The 22,835-nt window shown below is 40.9% G+C and overlaps 1 protein-coding gene and 1 long non-coding RNA gene across 4 annotated transcripts in view; one reads left to right on the forward strand and one right to left on the reverse strand.

Annotated features, from left to right (window-relative positions):
* The first annotated feature begins 7,724 nt into the window (after positions 1-7,724).
* Positions 7,725-16,491, forward strand: LOC106816639 (clumping factor A-like). Of its 3 annotated transcripts, none has more exons than XM_014821264.1 (5): positions 7,725-7,959; positions 10,181-10,872; positions 10,999-11,305; positions 14,894-15,086; positions 16,217-16,491. In XM_014821264.1, exons 1-5 carry the CDS (start codon positions 7,899-7,901, stop codon positions 16,263-16,265), a joined length of 1,302 nt encoding a protein of 433 aa, XP_014676750.1. In that variant the 5' UTR covers positions 7,725-7,898; the 3' UTR covers positions 16,266-16,491. The 3 variants fall into 3 exon arrangements, with proteins under 3 accessions (XP_014676750.1, XP_014676749.1, XP_014676748.1); XM_014821263.1 differs by having other exon boundaries at positions 10,181-10,825; positions 10,877-11,305; XM_014821262.1 differs by having other exon boundaries at positions 10,181-11,305.
* A 1,459-nt stretch (positions 16,492-17,950) lies between these two features.
* Positions 17,951-22,835, reverse strand: part of LOC106816636 — a 10,964-nt gene continuing 6,079 nt past the window's right edge. The window contains exons 2-3 of the long non-coding RNA XR_001394914.1: positions 21,150-21,342; positions 17,951-18,759 (exon numbers count right to left, since the gene is read on the reverse strand). This is a non-coding gene — a long non-coding RNA (uncharacterized LOC106816636). The remainder of the gene's footprint in view (positions 18,760-21,149; positions 21,343-22,835) is intronic.

Raw genomic sequence — 22,835 nt, forward strand, 5'->3', positions numbered from 1 at the left:
CACGCATCGAATCATTCGATGCATCATTCGATGCGTGAATCGAATGATTCGATGCGTGAATCGAATGTTATATGTGATAAATCGAATGTTATATGCGATAAAATCAACCATAAAACAAAAATCGAATTATGACACAAACAACATGCCATAAACCTTCACTGTCTACGTGTATGCGCTTACTCTCCACTATCGCGTGGTTACTGTAGTCTACTATCATACGTGGGAGAGTCAAGATTGACGATTGTACGTGCCGCAATCATACTATATAGGTGGAACCAGGAGTGAATAATAATTGCTCTATCTATTATTATTCTTTTAGATCTATCCATTATATTATTATTATAAATCTATCTATCTATTATTATTATAGATCTATCTATCAATCTATTATTATTCACTCCTGGTGAAACGTATGTTTGTGACTCACTAAATCCCTCCGAAACTAACGCCCAAATGCGTGACACGGAGACTGTGCTGGTGTCCAGGATTATTTTGGGCGATTGAAACTGTTATTTACTACATCATGCAGAACGTTGGTAAACACGAAAAAACAGAATAAAATCAAAGAAATAAACCCAATAAAATCAATCTGTTCCTTGCATGATTGCACTGTTGTTGTAAATACTGTAGCAGTGTTTCTTCTTTTTCTGATTTCGTTTGAAAAATGTAATGTAAATATCATATCGAGCACCTTACATGCAAGGTATTCCTCCTAATTTTTATGGGAAGTCTACTGATAGAATGTTATCATATAAATCTATGCTAGAATATCTCCTCTCCATTTTAAATGCATATTTTTTTACTAAATAGTATTCTTATCGGGAGATATTGCGCATGTGCGAGCACGGTTTCAGGCGTGTAGTACGGACTGAATAAAACTGCATAATATAACTTGCTGAGAGGGAGCGGGTAGGAGACTGAGGAAAGGCGTCAGGAAAGATAGGTGAGTAGCGGTAGAAGAAGAAGGTGGCTGAGCGAGGGACAAGCGAAGCAAGGAAAAGGGCGGGAGGAGATGAGGTAGGAGTTTTACACCCAACAAGGCTAGGGCGCTCTGCTAAAGTTCACTGATAACAATTTATCACACACACACACACACATATATATATATATATATATATATATATATATATGCTGAGATACCCCCTAACCATATTAAATGCATATTCAGTACAAAATCTGACTCCTCTGGGGAGATAATGCGCATGCGCTAACAACGTAGCCAGATTGTGTACTGACTGGTATGTGCAGCGGGCACCTTACATGTAAGTTCTTCCTCCTATTTTTTAAGAGATCTCTGCTGATAAAATGTTATCATATAAATCTGTACTAGAATACCTCCTCTCCATTTTAAATGCATAATTTTTACTAAATAGAATTCTTATCGGGAGATATTGCGCATGTGCGGGCACCGTTTCAGGTGTGCAGTATATACGGACTGCACAATATAACTTGCTGAGGGGAGAGGGGTGGGAAACTGAGTAAAGGCGTCGGGAAAGATAGCTGAGATGCGGTAAAAGACGAAGGAGGCTGACCGAGGTACAAGCGAAGCAAGGGAAATGGTGGGAGGAGGTGAAGTAGAAGTTTTACAGCCTAAGGTAAGGCTAGGGCGCTCTCCTAATTATAAATACAAGTTCACTGATAACAATTTATCAGATAAATCTATGCTGAGATACCCCCTAACCATATTAAATGCATATTCATTCCAAAATCTGACTACTCTGGTGAGATATTGCGCATGCGCTAACACACTAAAGTAGCCAGATTGTGTACTGACTGGTATATGCAGCGGGCACCTTACATGTCATTCTTCCTATTTTTAAGAGCGGTCTACTGATAGAATGTTATCATATAAATCTATGCTAGAAACACTCCTCTAAATTTTAAATGTATAATCTTTGCGAAATTGTATTTTTCTCGGTAAATATTGCGCATGTGCGAGCACCGTTTCAGGCGTTCAGTACTGACTGAATAAATCTGCATGTATAGTTTGGTCACGAAAAGAACCCAGGCAACGCCGGATGCTTTACTAGTATCAGGAGTGAATAATAATAGAATCTATTATAATCTATTATCATTCATTCCTGCTATATAATGAGCCCGCAGCCCTGCATGGTTAGGATGGGACCGTTCTCATAAGGATGATCACTACTCCATAGGATCGATAACAGTTCTAATCATTTGTTCTCAATCCTTGTCTAAATAATTGCTAGGACATCGTGACTAGCATCCTAATAAAATTTGCAAGTGTTATCACAGTCTTAGTTTTAGTTCAAACATTAACGGCATCTGGTAATTATTCAAGGTTAATTTATTATGCTACCATAGCGGGACGCACTGCCATATCGTGGGAATTGATGAGGTTTCTTATACCTGCTCCGTGAGGGTGCATGTGCTATATATATTACGGTAGTGCATAGACAGACCCGTGCAGCCGTGCATCTGCCACGCTGGTAGCACGGAGTAATTGCGCTGCTATTTGTGGGTGATGGTCGAACGTGGGGAAGCAAAGAAGATCGTATTGAACACGGACTTAATAAGCAAGGCGAAATGGCAATCTTTACATCGAGGGCGCGATGAAACAACCGGAGATGCATGCGCACGAAGAGAGCGCTTTATGAACGAATGCGAATGCGCGAAGGAGAAAGAAGCAAAGACGGAGAACATAGAATGCTTGATGTAAATGCGCGATCAACTAGGTATCTGGGAGAGCTATGCCGCCGAACGGCAACCACTGCGCATACGAAAACATTTTGGATAGTGCTGGCATCTGTCGGCAACAAATGATATAATATCTCGTTATTATTCATTATTGTCAAGATTAATATGATGGAGGGAGTCGTCATGTGGAGGAAAGCAGACATGTGCGCGCACGAACATTCTCTTCTGCTCTAACATGGGTTCATATATTACATGAGCAAATACTGAGTCAAGGCATGCGCCATATACCCCCAAGTGACTATTATCAAAGCAAGCCCTATAATTCACTCACATGTACAGTAAGTAACCTGTGCTGATTTAATGAACAATTACAAATGTAGTGCATTGATACAAAAAAATCCTATTTATTATGCTATGCTTTACAATGAGTTGTATTAGTATATCAGCATAAGTTATTTTTTAACGTAGTCAGTAAAACAAATTGTGCCGATGTCGCAACTGTCGCTACAGTGGCAACAATAACATTGATTTCTGCTAATGCGCCTCATCTACATGGTGCTATCGGAAAGAAGCTGATATAATTCACAATCCGATAAACAACACGGAAATGCGTAACACACAAATCTTCGATAGAATATCCAATTTCGTCCTTACTAGACCGCGCAAGTCAACAATCGCAGCTAATTAGTGGTGATTTACGAAGCCATGATATTTCGCGATAACGATATCCGGACCGCGACAAACCCAATGATTCGATGTGTCATCGATTAATATTAAGAACGTTTCGCAAGACGGAGTCGCAAAAATACCTTCGCTTATCGGAAAAAAGTAATAACGAGATCAAATGACGAAATTTCATGCGTAAAGTGTATGACAAGGAAGAGGATGTATTGTGTCATATTTACGGCTGTGGAACTGCCGCAGCATTGCTAAAGAATCCTTATCGTGCATGCAGGCACACGTCCCACCATTAATTTTGTCATTGAACAAACTAACATTAGATTTTATCCTGAAATGAATGCCATCTGAGTAGGTAAAATGTACCTACTTTAAAACACAATTTCCGTAATTTCTTTTTCGATTTCACGAGCGTACTCTGCGGCGGTCTTTGATTTGTGTTTATCGCGTTGATATGAGTGGAAATGTGACCGTTTGCGTGCATGTAGCAAAATGAGCTATAACCTGCAATCTCATATATGCAACCTTAAAAAGATGCTTATAACTTGAATTCATGATTGACGAAACGAGATCGGCAGACGACCTTTCTTGCGCTGCCTCCTGACCAATTTTATTCTGTTGCCGAGAAAATCCTAAATTCTAATTCTACATGCATTAGCTATGACTCCCCCTCTCTTAATATATATATATAGGCCTATATATATCGGGTAATGTGATGCAACACGGCCACCCCAACCGTATCTAGCTTTAAAATACAGAGACAATGTCATCCATAATTTGTTTGTAGAGCTACTAGCCACACAGTAACACACACACGCACACACACACACACACACACACACACACACACACACACACACACACACACACACACACACACACACACACACACACACACACACACACACACACACACACACACACACACACACCACACCAAACAACGCCAACACAACACACACCACCAACACACACACACAAACACAACACACACACACAACACGCACAACACACACACGAACACACAAACACACCTAACACACACACACACACACACACACACACACACACACACACACACACACACACACACACACACCTACATAATTATATATATATTATTAATATAATCTGTAGATAAAGATGTAGAGATGTAGATAGAGTACAAAATAGAGAACAAGACTATATAATCTCTATTATGTACTCTTGAACTATATATATATACATCGCTGTAACAATATATAGCTATGCCTATAGCAATATAGGTCTCCCGTAGCGTCCGTGCATGCTGTTGGCTTGAACATTTCCGGTGTCTCGCACCTATCGACCGTGCGCTTTCCTACTTTCTTTTGTCGCCCGCAATCACACAGCTGCTCGCCACACGGCGTCTCTATAGCGTCTAATTAATGTTTCAATGAGGACCTCGATGTGATGTCGATGTGTTGAACTCGCGTTCAGTCACTAATCTGTACGTGTATGGCGAGGGGCGAAGCTGCCTCTCCAGATTTTGGAGCAAAATTAAAAAATAAGCTTAGTTAATAATCGTAAATAACCCTAACGTGATTTTTTGGCAACTTTGAAAGCCTTGTCTCAGACCCGTCCCTACCACACTATGGACGTCGATCAAGAGCTGCGCCCGTCGCTCATCATTACACAGTTGAGTCATGAAATTTTGCCCCCCCCTAGGAATTTGCTCAGCCTACGGCCCTGTCATGTGATGTATGATGGTGGTGATAGTGTGTGATGTGCCTGCCAGCAAGTTGTTCGCGTTTTTGATCCCAACGCTCATCCAGCATTTTAGCGAGAAACTGTCACACTGAAAACGTCAGACTGAACACACATGGCGGAGTGCACGCCTCTGAGCTCGGAGTAGGAGCTCACATAACTCAATGCTCAGGCTTCGTAACTTCTACCGACATGATATCACACGGTGCGTTTTATACGTTGTGTCGTGCGTCGAATAACAACCGATATACGAGGAAACAAATTTTGCCGCGTTTACAAATTGCGCTGCCACACGTTTGTGACGCACTTCTGGCATCATGGACGCATTGAATCTGACTAATATAGCCAGGAGACGAGAGGTTTGGCCACAACTTTACTCTGAGGTGTTCACACACGCGAGGACGACAACGTCAGAGTGCCATGCAACTAGTTATCTAGTTATCCTTGGGTTAAGCTCTTACTTCACCATCGCTGTTACTCGCCAAGTCGTGCGGTTGACACTCTGCCTTTTGCGGATGCGCTAGTTGTTCTATGGCCGGGGCGACCTTTGCTTATCACACCTCTTTCCTGTGGTCGAGAACCTTAGCCTAAATGCAATGCATACGCGTGAGTCGTCGAGGGGAATTATTTCATATATAAGTATAGATGGATCAGTTGACGTCGATCAAGTGGCTGCCTGTCTGCATCAGCCCCAGTAGCAGTTAAAACGCTGCCTACGTATTGAAAAGCCATCAAGACCTGACGACAAAACTATATTTTGAAAAACTATTGAAAAGTTTAAATCTTTTATTACTGACCCATCGTATTTGACGCATAACTTAAATATCATATAGGATGATAGCTCAGTAATATCGTAACAAGTAGGTGACTGACCAATCGGTGACATAATTGGCTGATAGTAGATGGGCTCATGGTAATGTGAGACAGCTTCCTGAAAATTATAATCGCTCGAAGAGCATCAGTTCAGGATTTTTAGTGGATATTTTCATTATATTCAAACTTTTTAACATTTGCAAGAACTATTCGTTTGATCAATCATAGATTTCAACAGCCATGGTAATGCAAGACAACTTTGGAATTGTTAGTAGATAATTTCATTATATTTGAATTTTTGTAACATTTGCAAGAATTGTTCTTTTGATCAATCATAGATTTCAACAGCCATGCTGCCTGACTCACACCGCTCATACTAAAATTCGCAATTACATGAATTCATTGTCACGGGCGTCGGTTGCGCTCTGTTTAGAATTGCTCGGTATGTGTGCCTGCTCGTATTATACAATCCCGTGACCTTTTCAAAGATTAAACTTGTTTTCCATTGGCGTTCCTAGTATAGCGCCACGTTGCGTCACACATAATATCAGGAATGAATATTAATATAATATTATTATTATCTATTATTATTCACTCCTGATAATATGCTACGCTACTGCACCGCGGAATACCAGGGCCGTAGGCTGAGCAAATTCCTAAGGGGGGTCATGACTCAACTGTGTAATGATGAGCGACAGGCGCAGTTGTTGGTCGACGTCCATATAGTGTGGTAGAGGTGGGTCTGCGACAAGGCTTTCACGGATAAGTGACAAAAAAATCACGTTAGGGTTATTTACGATTATTAGCTATAAGCATATTTTTTAATTTTGCTCTAAAATCTATGGGGCAGCTGCCTCCCTTGCCCCCCTCAGGCTACCGCTCTGAATGCGGCGTGTTACCACGTAAGATACACATACGAGAGGTGGTTCTTGTAAAAGCAATTTCACAAACATATTAATCACAATTCGTGAGAAATTCACACAAGGGGCTGTTGCGCAAACAAATTTGAACCCCAATTGCTCCCCTAAAGTTGTTACTTAACAGCTAACCCTTCGCTGCTACCTAAATTAAATATGTGTTTTACACCCGTTTAAAGCTCGGTTTGCATAGGGCGTGAGTGCAGGAAGTACCATATGACTGCATGCATTTGCCCTGCAGCAATCGGTGTGTGTTTTGTGTGAATGCCAAATTTCTGGCCTTTAGTAAACACAAAACCTGGCGAACAATTAGTAAAATGGAGGAATAAAATTCTCATAAAAGAAACATATAATATGTTTGCTCACTTGTTTTCTGGTATTGGGCTTGGAGACGGGGGACGATGGGTGATTAAGTCCGCCCGAGATAATGCTTGATTAAATAATATAGTCATAATATACTTCTGATATTACCTCGGAAAACATCGGTTGGAAAACAGTCGGTTTACTTCGGAAACATGTTATATCACAATTGGCGCTACAATACTTGCGTACTGCGTACGGACGAACATTCGGTTTCTCAAACACTCCATAAAATTGGCCCGAATCTCGCAAACGGGTAAAACGATAAACCCTCCGGTATATCACACGTCTGATTCACCACTCGTACCCAGCGGTTACGAAAATTAGCATGTCGGGCAGGCGTTTATTTTCATTTAGGGCATTTAACTTAGAAGGGCGGTGCTTACGAGCTTACGAGCAATTACGAGCTTGCACGTCGACCAACACGACAATCATGGCAAACTTTACCAGCGCACCCGCCGCCAACGGCGTTCCTGAGACCGGTTCGCAGTATCTGAATAATATCCGTCCTCTTTCCATACATATGTTTACTACTGCGTTGTAGTATTCCGCAAATAGGATCGCGAGCGAGCCAGAAACCTGGCTCGCTGCCATTCATGTTTCGGGCCAGCGAGGTTTTAGCTGCTATTTTGGTTCCTTTCTGCTGTAGCCTATAGACAAGCATGCGTGGACACACACACATCTATCGTTCGCCGAGCATTGACGCGATCTTTCACTGTGCTCATCTATACGCACTAATACGCAACCATGAAGTCGCGAAAAAGATCCGAGGTGTTCATCATCATGGCGATAATAGTTCATTTGATGGGTAAGCTAGACGATAATATGTTAACAATATTAATATGTTTAGCATGTTTACGTATTGCATCAGAATAACATGGCTGTTCTAGTGTTCTGTGTTCATTCATTCACACGGGCGATTGCGATGGATATACATATATAGTGTCCCATCGTGTTAGAAGAACATGTGGTGATAATTATCTAAACCCCGAAAGATCATGATTTTGTCGTACGTGGCTATAGATCTAGTGTTATACCTGTATAAGTATGAACGCATTAGAGGGGCAGCTTTCCTTTCGCGCGGGGTGAGGTTTATGAGAAATCAGTTCGAAAAAAGTCGCAATTCGCAATGTGCAAAATCGAGTAGTATGGTGAAAAATATTTTCATAAAATACATACGATCGCATTGACTATAATATATCCGCATAAAACCGAATAATATGCGCATATAGTTAGCTTTAAGTAACTAATCGCGATAGAGGAAGTCCGCGAAGAAGAAACGTATGAACGGCAAAGATATTCTATACTATCACATATTCAATGTCTTGCATGGTTCGCACAGTCCTTGAAAAGTCCTTGAATTTGAGGGTAGTCCTTGAAAAGTACTTGACTTTAGTAAATGTTGATTTTGTGCTTGAAAAGTACTTGAATTTAGTAAATGTTGATTTTGTGCTTGAAAAGTGCTTGAATTTCATGAAAATGTCCTTGAATTTCATGAAAATGTCCTTGAATTTCATGAAAATGTCCTTGAATTTCATGAAAATGTCCTTGAATTTCATGAAAATGTCCTTGAATTTTTAGAAAGAATCCTTGCGTAGAATAAAAAGAAATTTTGTACCATCAATAATGTGCAAACCTCAATAAAAATTACGTTAAATGAGCTTAAAAAGCTATAGACACGATAGACAGTTAAATAATGATCATAAATTACAGTAAGTCAGTAAAATCAGTCAGTGAATCAAAGTATGTTGTAGAAGTGACAGTGTTTATAGGGTTTATTAATGTGATCCAGGTAAGTTTTAGAGGTGACATGCAGTGATTAAGAATGGGGTTATTAAATTAATCCAGGTATGTTTTGTTCTGTGTATGAATTCCGATAAAATGTCTGATAAAATGTCCTTGAATTTCCGATAAAATGTCCTTGAAAAGTCCTTGAAAAGTCCTTGGGAAAAATTTCAGTCCTCCTGTACGAACCATAGTACGAACCATATGTCTTACGAACCATATGTCTTGTCACTAGTCACTTGCCTTGTCGTTTTTTATCATGTATCACTCTTCCTCTTCGCCATCTCTCCCCCTTTCTGACTCTTACCCCTCCCCCTTTATAGAATAGGAAAAAAATCGTCAAACATATAAATACATCAATATAACAGTAGTTTATTTCACGCGGGACTCTAATAAAGTTATTTACTATGTTATATAATTTTATTTATTTCATTTTAATATTACCTTATAAATATTTAGATTAATTGGCCGCCTACACTGTCATTTCAGCCCAGCTTATTGCGGTGCGTGTACTCGGCGTGTCATCGTCCCCTGGCATATAACTGCGATGCCAGCCAACTACGCAGTAGTTCTAGCACACGTGCCGACCATCATTGCCATGCGGTGTGCGGTTACATTATAGCGCTCCAGTGCTAGTTACGTACGCACGAACGCAGACTACTTTAATCCAATCTCATGGACACGTAATTCGGCATGCCGGGGAATGCCGGCACATGTGGGTTTGAGTGCGTGTTATCCCAGAATGCACACCGTCTTTATTTCAATAGTAAAAAAATTTCGTCAAAGTTTTGGTTAATAGTTTGTGCGTGTAGCTTTGCAAAGACCAGTTGATATGATGCTAATGCGGCATGCGCGTTCGCAATGGGTTAAAACGCGAGCGGACATTGCAGAAACAATGCCAATACAGCGCCAAAAGAACCGTAGAATTTCCCCCTTGTTTACTTATTTTTCATACGTTTCTTTTAACATCTTGAACATAGTTTCTTTCAAACCCCATATAATCCCCTCAATCCCCCTCAATTGCCGATAAAATGCCAATACAGCCCCGAAATAACCGTAGAATTCCCCCTCCCCCTTGTTTACTTATTTTTCTCACGTTTCTTTTAACATCTTGAATATTGTTTCTTTAAAACCTCAATTTTTCCCTTCAATTTGTGAAGCAAAATTAAAGTACTTTATTTTTCAGCAATTCTAAATTTATCTGCATCGTTCACTATCCAAATTATTCTTTCACACTATTTCAGGCCTCGCAAATGCGCTTTCCGTCTCGGAGACAATCGCCACTAAGATTGCATCGAAATACAGCAGCGTTAGTGGTGTTGAACATAGCGTAAACACGGAGGCTGTTATAAGTGACGTCAGTACAGACGAAAAGACCATTACTAAAGACAACGATGATCTGATTCTTGGTACTAGCGATGGCGATCATGACAGCAATGCGAATGCTGAGAATACCGCCAACGAAAAAGACTTGAAGGAGTTCAATATCGATAACAATGGCGATATCGATGACGATACCACAACTGCCCAAGACACAATATTGTTTAATATTGATAACGATGGTAACAACGATGACGATACCACAACTGCCCAAGACACAATATTGTTTAATATTGATAACGATGGCAACAACGATGACGATACCACAACTACCCAAGACACAATATTGTTTAATATTGATAACGATGGCAACAACGATGACGATACCACAACTGCCCAAGACACAATAGAGTTTAATATTGATAACGATGGCAACAGCGATGACGATACCACAACTGCCCAAGACGTAATAGAGTTCAATATTGATAACGATGGCAACAGCGATGACGATACCACAGTTACCCAAGAGTTAAATACCGACAGCGATAGCGACAGCGATGACGACAGCGATAGCGACAACGATGACGATAACGATATTAACCAAGGCGTAATAGAGTTGCATACCGAAAGCGATGGCGACAACGATGACGATGACGATATTAACCAAGACGTGATAGAGTTGAATATCGACAGCAATGGCGACAACGATGACGATAACGATATTAACCAAGGCGTAATAGAGTTGCATACCGAAAGCGATGGCGACAACGATGACGATGACGATATTAACCAAGACGTGATAGAGTTGAATATCGACGACGATGGCGACAACGATGACGATTACGGGGCTAATGACATTGACGAAGACGTAATAAATTGGGATATCGATGACGATGATTACACGGACATTATAAGTCAATATCCGGACGATCACAGTTTCGACATCATACAAGATACCGGGCTGCATATAGAAGAAAATGGTGAAAATTCGGTCATCGAGGAAATGAGCGACATGGAGGCAGACCGGCAGCGTACAGTGGCCTACATAAGTAAGTACGCGAAACTTTATAATAAGGACTGAAATATTGATTACTAATAATGACTGGCAACCTCGTTTCGCCACTTCGCTGCATGTATCGCAGCGCGCTTTAATTGTCTAAGAACATATTTATTCATAAGAAAATATGAATATGCCAAGAAGGTATGAAGTCAGTGCAATAGTCAATGAGCGAATGACCGATCAAACATGATTATTGCATGGAATTCATGGCATTCCTCCAAGTCGTGAGTCATTGTCCAGAAGTCGTGTTTTGGCCCATGTTGCTTCGTTGCAATCACCAAAAACGCGAGATGTGCACCTCGTGCATGCGTTCGCCCATGTGTGCCTGCGCGTGTGTGCGTATGTGTTTTAACGTTAAGTGTTATTGTAGATGTAAGTCTTTTAAACATACTTCTTTCTCTCGCTTTCTCTACCCATATCGCTCTCGTTCGATCGATGTAACCTTTATAAAGAAACAGATAACGTATAAAAGAGAGACAGAAGGGACTGACAAAGAGAGAGATAAATAGAGAGAGAGAAGGGGGAGCAAGAGAGAGAGAGAGAGAGAGAGAGAGAGAGAGAGAGAGAGAGAGAGAGAGAGAGAAAGAAAGACAGAGAGGTAGAGAGAAAGAGGAGAGCGATGTGTGTGTGTGTGTGTGGGGGGGTCACCGGCAACGAAAGCGCCCCCAGACAGCCTAGACCGACTGCACGTGCAACGTATACGATACAACCTGTCCTAGAACATGTTTGTACTTGTTTTGTACTCAGCTATAGGGTATTCTTACACATTATCATATTATAAGAAAGGGGGGGGGGTATTCGTATGGGGATATGACATGTTGTATACAGTGTATACATGCTTGGGCGTGCGGGCGCGTATGCGTGTGCGCGCAGGCACTTTCGCACGCCAGTGTCTGCGCATCATATATGTGCAAGTGCAGGGCCGTAGTGGCCTCCCAAAAAGTGCCACTGCAGAAATATGTAGCCGATGCGGGGGGTCTGGGGATACGCCCCCAGAAAATGTTTGAAATGTAGAGCCTGGGAATGGCATTTCCTGCATTTCATGTTGAAAGCAACCAATTCTGATCATTTTAAAAGGTCAATTTGAAAATTTCAAAGAGGAATGTAGCTAAAGCTGATGTTTTGACTAAAGTATCTAAAATATATATTATGAGTATGATAACTAATAAAACATTATTTACAAAAATTGTATATACTATCAGTACATAATTATGAAAAATAAGCCTATTTCAATCTGCATTTATACTTTCACTATGTAGGGCCTACATCTGTATGTTTTGAAGTTTGAATTTGGATAGGCACATTGTCATATCAAGTACACATTCCAAATCTTTGAGCACTGATATAACTCACAATTGATCAGTATTAATAGTAATACCAGACAGTCAGTCAGATAACTTGTCTATATTATTTTTAATTATTCCAATTTTATATTTTTTGCCTGGATGGCAACTTACAAATTCTGAATTACATCCTGTTCATCTACTTGTCTAACATGTCTCGTGCACATGCATAACCATTGCATTGTTGAGCCTTAACTGGGTCGTGCTGGGTCGGGGGGCGGCACTCCATATATATTGCATGGTAGGTATGTCTGCCGGCGAGAGACCCCCATTTTCAACCCTAACCCTAAACTTCCGTTCCATGCATCGCATTTTTAAGAATATCTCGTTCCAGAGCATTAAGTTTAGTTACCATGCAGATCTTGCATTTTGCCGTTCGGAGACCCTAGTTTTAAATATTTCCGTTCCAGTGCATCGTACTTCAGAATACGTGAAGCCGGGCCGTCAAAGGCATGCATGCAACGTGTGTGTTGTATGTGTGCGTGCGTGCGTGTGTTGTGTGTGTGTGTGTGTGTGTGTGTGTGTGTGTGTGTGGTGTTGTCTGTGTGTGTGTGTGTGTGTGTGTGTGTGTGTGTGTGTGTCACGTGTGTGTGTGTGTGTGTGTGTGTGTGTGTGTGTGTGGTGTGTGTGTGTGTGTGTGTGTGTGTGCGTGGCGTGCGTTCATCTCTCTCGCGGTCATGTTTCTTCTCCTCTACATAATACAACAATTATTGGTTCAAGTGCTACAGCATAGATTTTAAAGCAAATCACTGTTCCCCCACAGTTCCGGACTGTCTTTAAACGTGTCCAGTGTCATAGCATTGAATTTCAACGAAATCCTAGTTCCGGAGACCCCATTTTCGAACATAGCCAGTTCCAGAGCATACCACATTCAACAAACATTAGTTCCAGAGACCCCCATTTTCAGGTCTGAGTTGTTCCAGAGCCCCCCCCCATTTTTACTTTGCAGTGGCACATACCTACCATAATGTGGGGTGAGTGCCCCCCCCGGGGTTTTATTTCCTTCGTACATGTTGCTCTTTGGCAGGCGGATCCAATAATTTCAAAAAAGAGGGGCACCAAAGAGCAATATGTATGAAATGTGGGGATGATACGGCGAGAGAGCGGAGCGACCAGCCCGACCGAGCGAAGCGCGTGAGGAGGGCAGGGCGTGTACAGGATTTGGACGGGGGGGGGGGTCTAACCGTAACTCATACTTGCGAGCACGCGAAGGGGGGGTCTGAGGGGCCCTTCCACCAGAAATTTTTTGAAATTAGACCCCCTCAGATGCGTTTTCTGCGCGAGCAGGGGGGGTCCGGATCCCCTGGCCCCCCTGTACACGCCCCTGGGGGCAATAAGGAGCTTTAAGGAGCTTTTGCACTTTTTAGCTTAAAATGGTGCAATCTGGTGCATACTGTAGAGGGTATTTTAACTCATATTGCAGCAAGCATTTATGTGTTAAATTTGATCAGTCGCTGACCAGCCTTTCGTATGGGCGGGGGGGGGGGAGGCAAGACGCGTCAAATGTACCGAGAAATTACATTACACGAAATGTTTTAAACCTTATATATTTCTGACATGATCATGTGGTATTACAGAACACATTCACATATCAAATAACAATTGCAGGCTAGAGAAAAATATGGCAATTTCAAAATACAAATCTTGTGATAACTCGAATATATTTCAAACTTGAAAGAATGTTTGTATTAGTATAGTAGGTCATTACAGAAGCAAAATAAAATTAGTACTTTCTTCCCTAATGAAACATCCGTTACAACATGTATGACATATACAGTTGCAGGCCAGGAATAATCTTAACAATGTAAAAATCAAATTCTTGTAATGACTCTGAGATGTTTTCTTTGGCAGGAAATTCAGAAGAATGACTGACAAATTTGAATAGTTATGTTAAACATGAAAATTGGTCATGATGTCACAATTTCTGACTGGAACCTCATCTTGTAACCTTATTTACAACATTGAAATGAGAAAAATTAATTTTAAAATGTAATTAATTTTTTTGGTTTTTGTTTCAAAAGGGGGGGACACGGCCGGATGTGCCCCCATCTAAATCCGCGCCTGCTCCTTGGTTCCCTGCAGAATTTTTTTTCTTCAAAATAGTGCCACGGCAGTGCCGTGTTGCCGTGGCGGCCACAACGGCCCTGTGCAAGTGTCCCTGCCAGACTTTGCACGTGTGTAACATAATAATTATTGACAACGTATGTGCGATGAACGTTTTACTTAATTTACAGCTTCCCTGGAATACGAGGAGATGAAACAAGCATGCTGTGAATTCGGCAAAGTCGCCGGCGACGCGTTAGTTGGAAGTCCGATCATCACGTGCTGGCAGTATGGAAACCATTTCTATTATAATGTCGTTGGGAAAGTTGTTTCAATCTCCTGCAGGCGGCGCTACCGAAGGTGTTGCATCCGTGCGTACATGAGGTATTAATGCTATATTGTTTCTCTAACGTTATTTCATACACTTCAGTCAATACAATAGGGTGATGACTGTTCTTATATATTTTAACTTTATTATATTTATTATATTTATTATATTTATTATATGTATTATATTTATTATATATATTATATTTATTATATATATTATATTTATTAAATGTATTAAATTTTATTTTGAATTCAGCATTTAGCAACCCTGTTCGTCTTATTGATAAGCTGTAATTTTATCTATTCATTGAGTATATCATAGTTATAAAAGACGTTCCACGCTGAAACGTGACTATTTTATGATATCAGTTACAAGATTACGATACGTGAGGGTATGAAAGTTAATACAATTTCACGAACCTGACGTAGTGGCACTTTGTGCGTTTTAGGCCCACTATAATACGATGATCCGATATCGCTACAATCCATTATGTGTATGCTTTTTAGAATGCTTTTTAGAATGCTTTTCTTTTCGATTCATCTCGATCTTAAATAATAATGCACTTCTTGTGATGGCGTATCATGTTCTTGTTTGAATAGTCGAATGTTTACATATGTTTATATTTGGTCACCGAATCGCCTTTTCTGAGTATGTGTTTTATTCGTCTGCACCGTGTATGCTTCACTGAATGAGGTCTATGTTACAGACATTTACTCTCAGGTTGTTATTGTTCGGCAACTATACAATCCTAGAAAATGGCACACGTCATTCTGGTGACAAAATACTGTGTTCAAATTTCTGGTCAATGTTGATAGAGAAAACAAAAACGGCAAAGAAAGGAGGCAATTGGAAACCATTTGTGCAATTGATTAGCCAATAATCAATCGTTGCTTCGTTTGTACATTCGTTCCATAAAATATCCACGTAGGTGTCCACGTAGTTCTACATAGTTATTTTCACGAATAGATTGGACTAACAACATACCAAGTGTCTCCCGATACGGCATATATAAAGCGTTATATATATATATATATATATATCATCGATTATTGATATACCAGAATTGATGAATGCCTAATATCAATGGCGTCTTACAGAACACACGTCAGTAGCTGTTACGTGCATATAGATGTTCACTATAATGTGTTTTGAAATTTAATTAGACTTCTGAAATTCTTTTTAGACAGATTCCTGCCGTACAGAGTCCTGGGATCGGCTACGCGGATCAGTAAGCCGATGATGCTCTTGCGGCGAAGTACGCACGCACGCACGCACGCACGCACGCACGCACGCACGCACGCGCAGTGATTCACGGACGAGCATTTCGATCACATAGACCAAGCTCTGCATGGCACCTGATCGCGTCTACGATAGTCCGACTCGAATGGTCACGCCTGCCACCGCGCGTGGATTAGTTTACGTTTCAAATATGGCGCTGTTCCTACCGAGAGAGAGAGAGAGAGAGAAGGGAAGAGGGAAAGGGAGAGGGTAAGAGAGAAAAGAGAGCGCGCACGATAGAGAGCGAGGGAAAGAGAAAGAGAGAGAGAGAGAGCGAGAGAGAGATGAGAGAGAGAGAGAGAGAGAAGAGCCAGAGAGAGACTGGAGAGAGAGAGGAGGAGAGCGAGATAGACGAGAGAGACGAGAGAGAGAGAGAGAGAGAGAGCAGCGTTATCTAGTCTGCGAGACGACGCATAAGATATAATGGAGAAGATTCTCCGCACGGAGTTCTTTAGTCTTAAGAAACGCTGTCCCTGACCTGGGCAGTGCAGCTGTATAGTAAATTAATTAAGAGGACTATGCTTGATATGCCCGCTGTATTGAAGGGTAAATAACCAAGACGCATGATATTTACATGTACGCTCATAAGTACGAGCTTTTGTTGGAACGAGTTTAATCATTCGTTCTTTCAGATTTTTTGAATATCTCGCATGTGTTTACAGCATTGTTATAGAAACATGTGGGTTCTGGGTATATAGAATGATCGTACCAGCCTAAATGAGCGTCTAATAGCCTAATTATATGGTTTTACTTTGTAATCCAACGTCTCAATGCAAATTACTACATCGTTTAGGAAATTAAACGATATGCGTAAAATAAGTTTTCTAATGTATTCTTACTTGTTTGTTATATATTATGTGTTATATGTACTATACTAAATATATGTATGACCATTTACAGTTATCAGAAAAGTACTATCAACAAAGAAATATTCACACATAATGATACTTGTGTGCTGCATGGTTACGAGACATCGAAAAAATTCGCGTAATTACTCCTTGCAATCGCAACACTCACATTCTACTCGAATAATCGTAATATCTTCAGTTGGTTAAATGTAGCAATTGATATGCAATTCCCCACATATATCATTGCGTAATCTTTACACTACACGAAATCACATAGATGTGACCTGTATGAGTTTGTAAGACGAGCGCATTTTAACTGAAGTAAATAATATTCGAAATGATTTGCAATGAAATAAAAAATATACATTGAATGAGGTAATTTATAAACGTAAACTCGGCTTATTGAGTGGTTGTCATACATTTATATGGCGTTTTCAATATATTTTTCAATAGTAAATGCTGACGTTAGTGCACCATAATGTAGGTAATATACACTGTTTCCGGTTGACAAAATGAGCGAAAGAATGATCTACGCGTAGTGAACATCTGCGTACGATATTAGCTCTCAGTGTACACAGATTGTATGAATCTTAGAAATGCAGCCAAATGATATCATCGCATTTTCGTTTGGATATACAATATTATTTCGTGACTTATTTCATCACGTAGAAGTAAATCTCGATAAACACGGATTTTAAAAGCACGGGGTTGATGTAAAACTTGTGTTATCTGACACAACGTGTATGCTCAGCGATAGAATACATAGAATATCAAATAATTCTAGACGAATATAAAATAAATAAAATATTATATAATTTAGATTTTTCTTTGTGGGCAGGTATAGTATTTAAACATTGTAACAACATTAGATTACAAATCATATGATGGTGAGTAGACATTAGGCACTCTATACATTAGAATGCGAAGCCTATTTCATATTACGATGGCAGCCAGTCTCAGCCATTTATTGTCAGGTAGAATACGTCAAAAATATGGAACTTTTCGCGTGTAGTTTAATAAATGCTATAAATGCTTTAATACAAAATTGCAAGTTTAAGAGTGTGAAGCCTAAACGCACGTATGATCACACTATGATCGCAATATATCAAGGTACTTGCGCAATATCAACGTACATTGCCTTTCAAGTAAAAGCACACAAAATTTTTAATCGAATCTAATATTAATTTACGATTGTTACTCACATACAACTTTCTTTTTAATGAACTCTATTTTGATTCTGTATTAGGAGGTGTTCTACATCAGATATTTGAACAGAGGATATTCTACGTCACAACCTGTGCAAATCAACCTGTGCAAATGCGATTCGTACCAGCCTCTCATCGTTTCTTTCTATGCTGTCCTCTCTCGAACCTTTAGTCTCGTTACCAAAACCTTTCGACGGGGAACCGAGCGACGAACGTTGATCGTCTCCAAGCAGCTAGCTATCAGCAGGCTCCCATGAGATCGTACAACGAGCATCCGCTGGCGCAGCACATATCGGCTAGCAGCGCCATCGGTACTCGCTTGGCCGCCATTGCTGAACTGTTTCGCCGCTTGCTTCTCGCTGTTGCTGGCTCCATCATCGACATCAATGACTCATCTGCGTAATATGATAGTAATTAACGCCCATGTGTTTACGTAGCAGCAATGGTACCAGAAAAAACTGCTAGTGCGGGGGGTCAACGAATATCTAATATAGTCGTTGGACGGTGGTCATGATAATGACAATGACGCTGCTATTCTTGTTGATGCTGATGTTGATGCTGATGCCTACGATCCTGTTATAGTGAGCATAATGCTGATAATGACGACAACAACAACAACAACAACAACAACAACAACAACAACAACAACAACAACAACAACAATGATGATGATGATGATGATGATGATGATGATGATTCTACTGGTGCGGATGATGATGATGACGACGACAACGACGACGACGACGACGAAAACCACGACAAAGATAATAATGACAGTGCAAATTACAATAACATCTGTGATGGCAAAAACAACAAAACAAGAAACGGTATCGACTACAATAAAAAAGACATCATCAACGTGGGCGATCGCTGCTGGGTTGCATATCAACCCCCAAAATACAGGACGATGAGCGAGCGTGGCTTGTGATCACGACTACATAGCACGTGCATTGACACAGCAATTACCAGATCATGTCCACTGATCACCAAGTGATGCTACTTGGTAAATGACGCTACTTGGATTGATAAGCGAGTTTTTATTCATGTCATGTTAAAGTGATAGGTGTCAATTGATCAACTATTGTGCAGCACGGTGTGTAGTCACTTGAGAACTGGGTTAGTTGCAAGGCTCCCGCGCTCGTCGTGGTTTCTTTTCAGGGATAATTTCCGCTCGACGCGGACTCTAACCGATTATTCAATACAATGTAATCGTTGCGTAAACGCCACACCGTACCGATCAAAGAAAACATCTCAATCCAAAATCAGACGCATCTCTCTGCTTCAGTGTACACGCATGTGTGGGCAAGCAATCACGGTTGTCGGCCGCCAGCAATAAACTGCCTGCCTGCTGTGTGCGCACAACAGACCATGCTCGTTGAAACAAGACTGTTAATGCACATTTAATATATGCAGTTGTTTTTTCCGCGTTTCTCCGCGTTTTTCCGCGAAAATGTTTAAATTCGCATTAACTGACACAATGGCTTACTCGCTAGAATGAATACATTTAGCATAGGTATAATAGCATTGGTATAATAGCTCGCACTGTCCGTCAGTGTCAGCGTCCACGATATTAGAGGCCGTCGCCAATGTTTCAAGGTCGAACATGACTGTGTCGTTAGTCACCGCTCACCGTGCAGACAGCATTCACAACGAGATACATTAATTGAAAACTATAATTACAATTAATTAGATATTTAGTTAATAGGATCGACGGGTCCTGATCTACATATCGTGGCAACTGACGAGAAATATGGACGCACCGAGGTGACATCATTTTCTATCCAGCGATTTAATGACCGTCTGTGAATGTGGACGGAATACGGATTCGTAGTTAGTTTCTATTTGGCCTTCACACGGGGCTTGACGCGCGAATAAATATCTCTAGCTTCCTAGGCCGAGCTTCTGCATGAGGTCCATAGTGTCCATTATCTTTCCAGCGCATACACCCAGGCGCCACCGCACCACATCTAAGATTGATCATATGATCGGTACAGAAACATATACCTAAGTTTTTACGTGTAAACTTAGGTGAGCAAAGCTATACGAGCAGTAGCACACCGATAAGACACGCCATCGTTGGGGTTATGCTCGCAGAAGATATTTTTATAATGGTATTGAATTTGATCGATCATGAAGCGAGATGACATTGAGCGATTGCCATGAAATAAAATGGGTTTATTATGAGTTTGCGCGTGGTAAATATTATTTTCAACAACGTTACGCTCAATTTTGAACGCTAAATGATACTCTAACCACAACTGAAAGGGAAAAAACTTGTTCGTAGATTGAGATCGCTTACTTATTCCGTTCGAGTTCTGGAAACACGAAAGAAACCCAAACATATGCAGCAAGCAGCACGTATTTCTGTGGAAACTTGGTTATAGATGGCATATTTCATGAGACAACTAGCATAGTGCATATTTATTCGAAATAACAGAGTGGTAAAATTCTGCACGCTTCCTTATGTGTGCGATGGAAATACGATTGTGCGCAAAGTCTAGCTGGGTTGTTTGTTTGCGTTTAATCGGAAATTTTAAAATAACAAAATTGTCTGCGACTACAATACGTCTACACTACGTACATCGTATGAGTAAGAGCAACTTGCAATTTATAACATGCTTTATGGTGAGAATAACTATTAAAGTTATTAATGTTTTTAATTGTTTATTATTCATTTTTATTATTTCAATTATGTTAATTGTTAATAGCTGTTATGTTGGTAAACTATAACAGAACAATGGGTGACTACAAGAATGGAGAAGCACTAACGACAAAGATACGGTACCCGCAAATCCATCCGCAGTGGTGTCCATGTCCGTTGTGCTTCTTTTCCTGCGACTGAGGGAGCAGACCTGATAGATCGCTCTCGGTAGCTCTCGGCCACAAATTCTCATCAACGCGGCTTCGCTGTATTGACTGCTCATCAGCACTAGCACGACGGACACGATGAAAACTACCTGCGCGTTTGATGGCTTCATCTGAAAGAGAGAGAGAGAGAAGCAATTCGTGACGAATAACGCACGTAAAGAATAATATTTTACTTTCCTACTAGTATACTCTTCGGCAGTTTGTCTTTGTCTCCCGCACGCACGTCACGTTGCGGTTCATGAGAGAGGGTCACCAGTTGCGCGCGATATTCTCGTAGATCTCACCCATAAATACAGTTACACAGTTCATTTTAAAATTACCTACTAATATTTTGAGCGCTTAAGTCAGTCGGCTAATTGGCAATCAAACCTCCGCCCGGCAGTGGGATCTAAAGCAGCATAGGTGTAAATTTCTAAGCCGCCCAGCATCTCGCCTTTGATGCAGTATGGCTGATTTTTCGTTTTCGGTCACACTGGACGCGCGCCTTCACAACGTAATCTCCGAATTGCTCTGCACTCTAATCATTTCATGGAAGTACACCGGCATGCATATAACCCATTCATCGCTCCTTCGTGCTGCGATTCGCAGAATTCAGAAACGCGAAAGCGTCGACTTTAATTTTGATAAGATCCGAGAATTCTCGATAGGTCACGCGGCGTCAGCCTTCGCTGTGAATAACATAGACAACCTGTAATTTTCGCTAAAAGACGGTAGACTCGGGACCTGGTAGATTCTGCCTGACTCCGTGAGGACCGGCGATATCTCGCATGTTACCGTGCGATAGTGTTAGTACTACGTTATAGCGTTAGTACATGACATGTCATACGTACTCACAACGCAATACGTCACTCACAACGCAATACGTCACTCACAACGCAATACGTCACTCACAACGCAATACGTCACTCACAACGCAATCATATATCAGCGTGTTGTCATAACGATGATTACTCGTATTATTAGTCCGGTCCGTGGCCTTTAGGGAACAAAGATCGCGGCTGTCCCTAAATATATATTTTTTAAACCCATGTGCGCAAACAGAGGTAAATAACCAGAAATTCAAATTATGCAAGTAATAATGATAACCTGATATGATAATCTTATACTATACGTGTGCATTATTTATTCAAATCGTAAAAGGTGTCACATCTTTTTAACGAAGTTATAAAAAGAGTTATAAAATTATCGTTATTAAAAGACAGGAGGCGGAGAAAGGGGTAGAAGGGGGTCTAAAAGATAAAATTGAATAGAGGCAGGGAGCGGAGAGGGGGAGTGTCAGACGTGCGGGGAGAAAGAGAGAGCGCGCGAGAGCGAGACGCTGGGTGACAAAGAAAGCGAGAAAGGGAAAGAGTGCGGGCGAGTGAGAAAGAAGGAGAGCGAGAGAACGCAAGAGTGAGAGAGAGAGAGAGAGAGAGAGAAAGAGAGAGAGAGAGAGAGAGAGAGAGAGAGAGAGAGAGAGAGAGAGAGAGAGAAGAGAGAGAGAGAGAGAGAGAGAGAGAGAGAGAGAGAGAGAGACGAACGACGACGACGACGTAAACGACGACTACGTAACTAACGAACTAACAACACTAACTACGTAAGTACGTAAGTAACGTAACAACTA

The sequence above is a fragment of the Priapulus caudatus genome, unplaced genomic scaffold (genome assembly GCF_000485595.1).
Source record: "Priapulus caudatus unplaced genomic scaffold, Priapulus_caudatus-5.0.1 Scaffold1439, whole genome shotgun sequence".
NCBI classification, from domain to species: Eukaryota; Metazoa; Priapulida; class Priapulimorpha; order Priapulimorphida; family Priapulidae; genus Priapulus; species Priapulus caudatus.

What these genes read in the sequence shown, in the direction of transcription:
- LOC106816639 (XM_014821262.1), top strand. Translation starts at nt 7,899, where the DNA reads ATGAAGTCGCGAAAAAGATCCGAGGTGTTCATCATCATGGCGATAATA. An exon ending in GCGTACAGTGGCCTACATAA is followed by an intron (nt 11,306 to 14,893) that starts GTAAGTACGCGA and finishes CTTAATTTACAG; the next exon opens with CTTCCCTGGAATACGAGGAG. An exon ending in TGCATCCGTGCGTACATGAG is followed by an intron (nt 15,087 to 16,216) that starts GTATTAATGCTA and finishes AATTCTTTTTAG; the next exon opens with ACAGATTCCTGCCGTACAGA.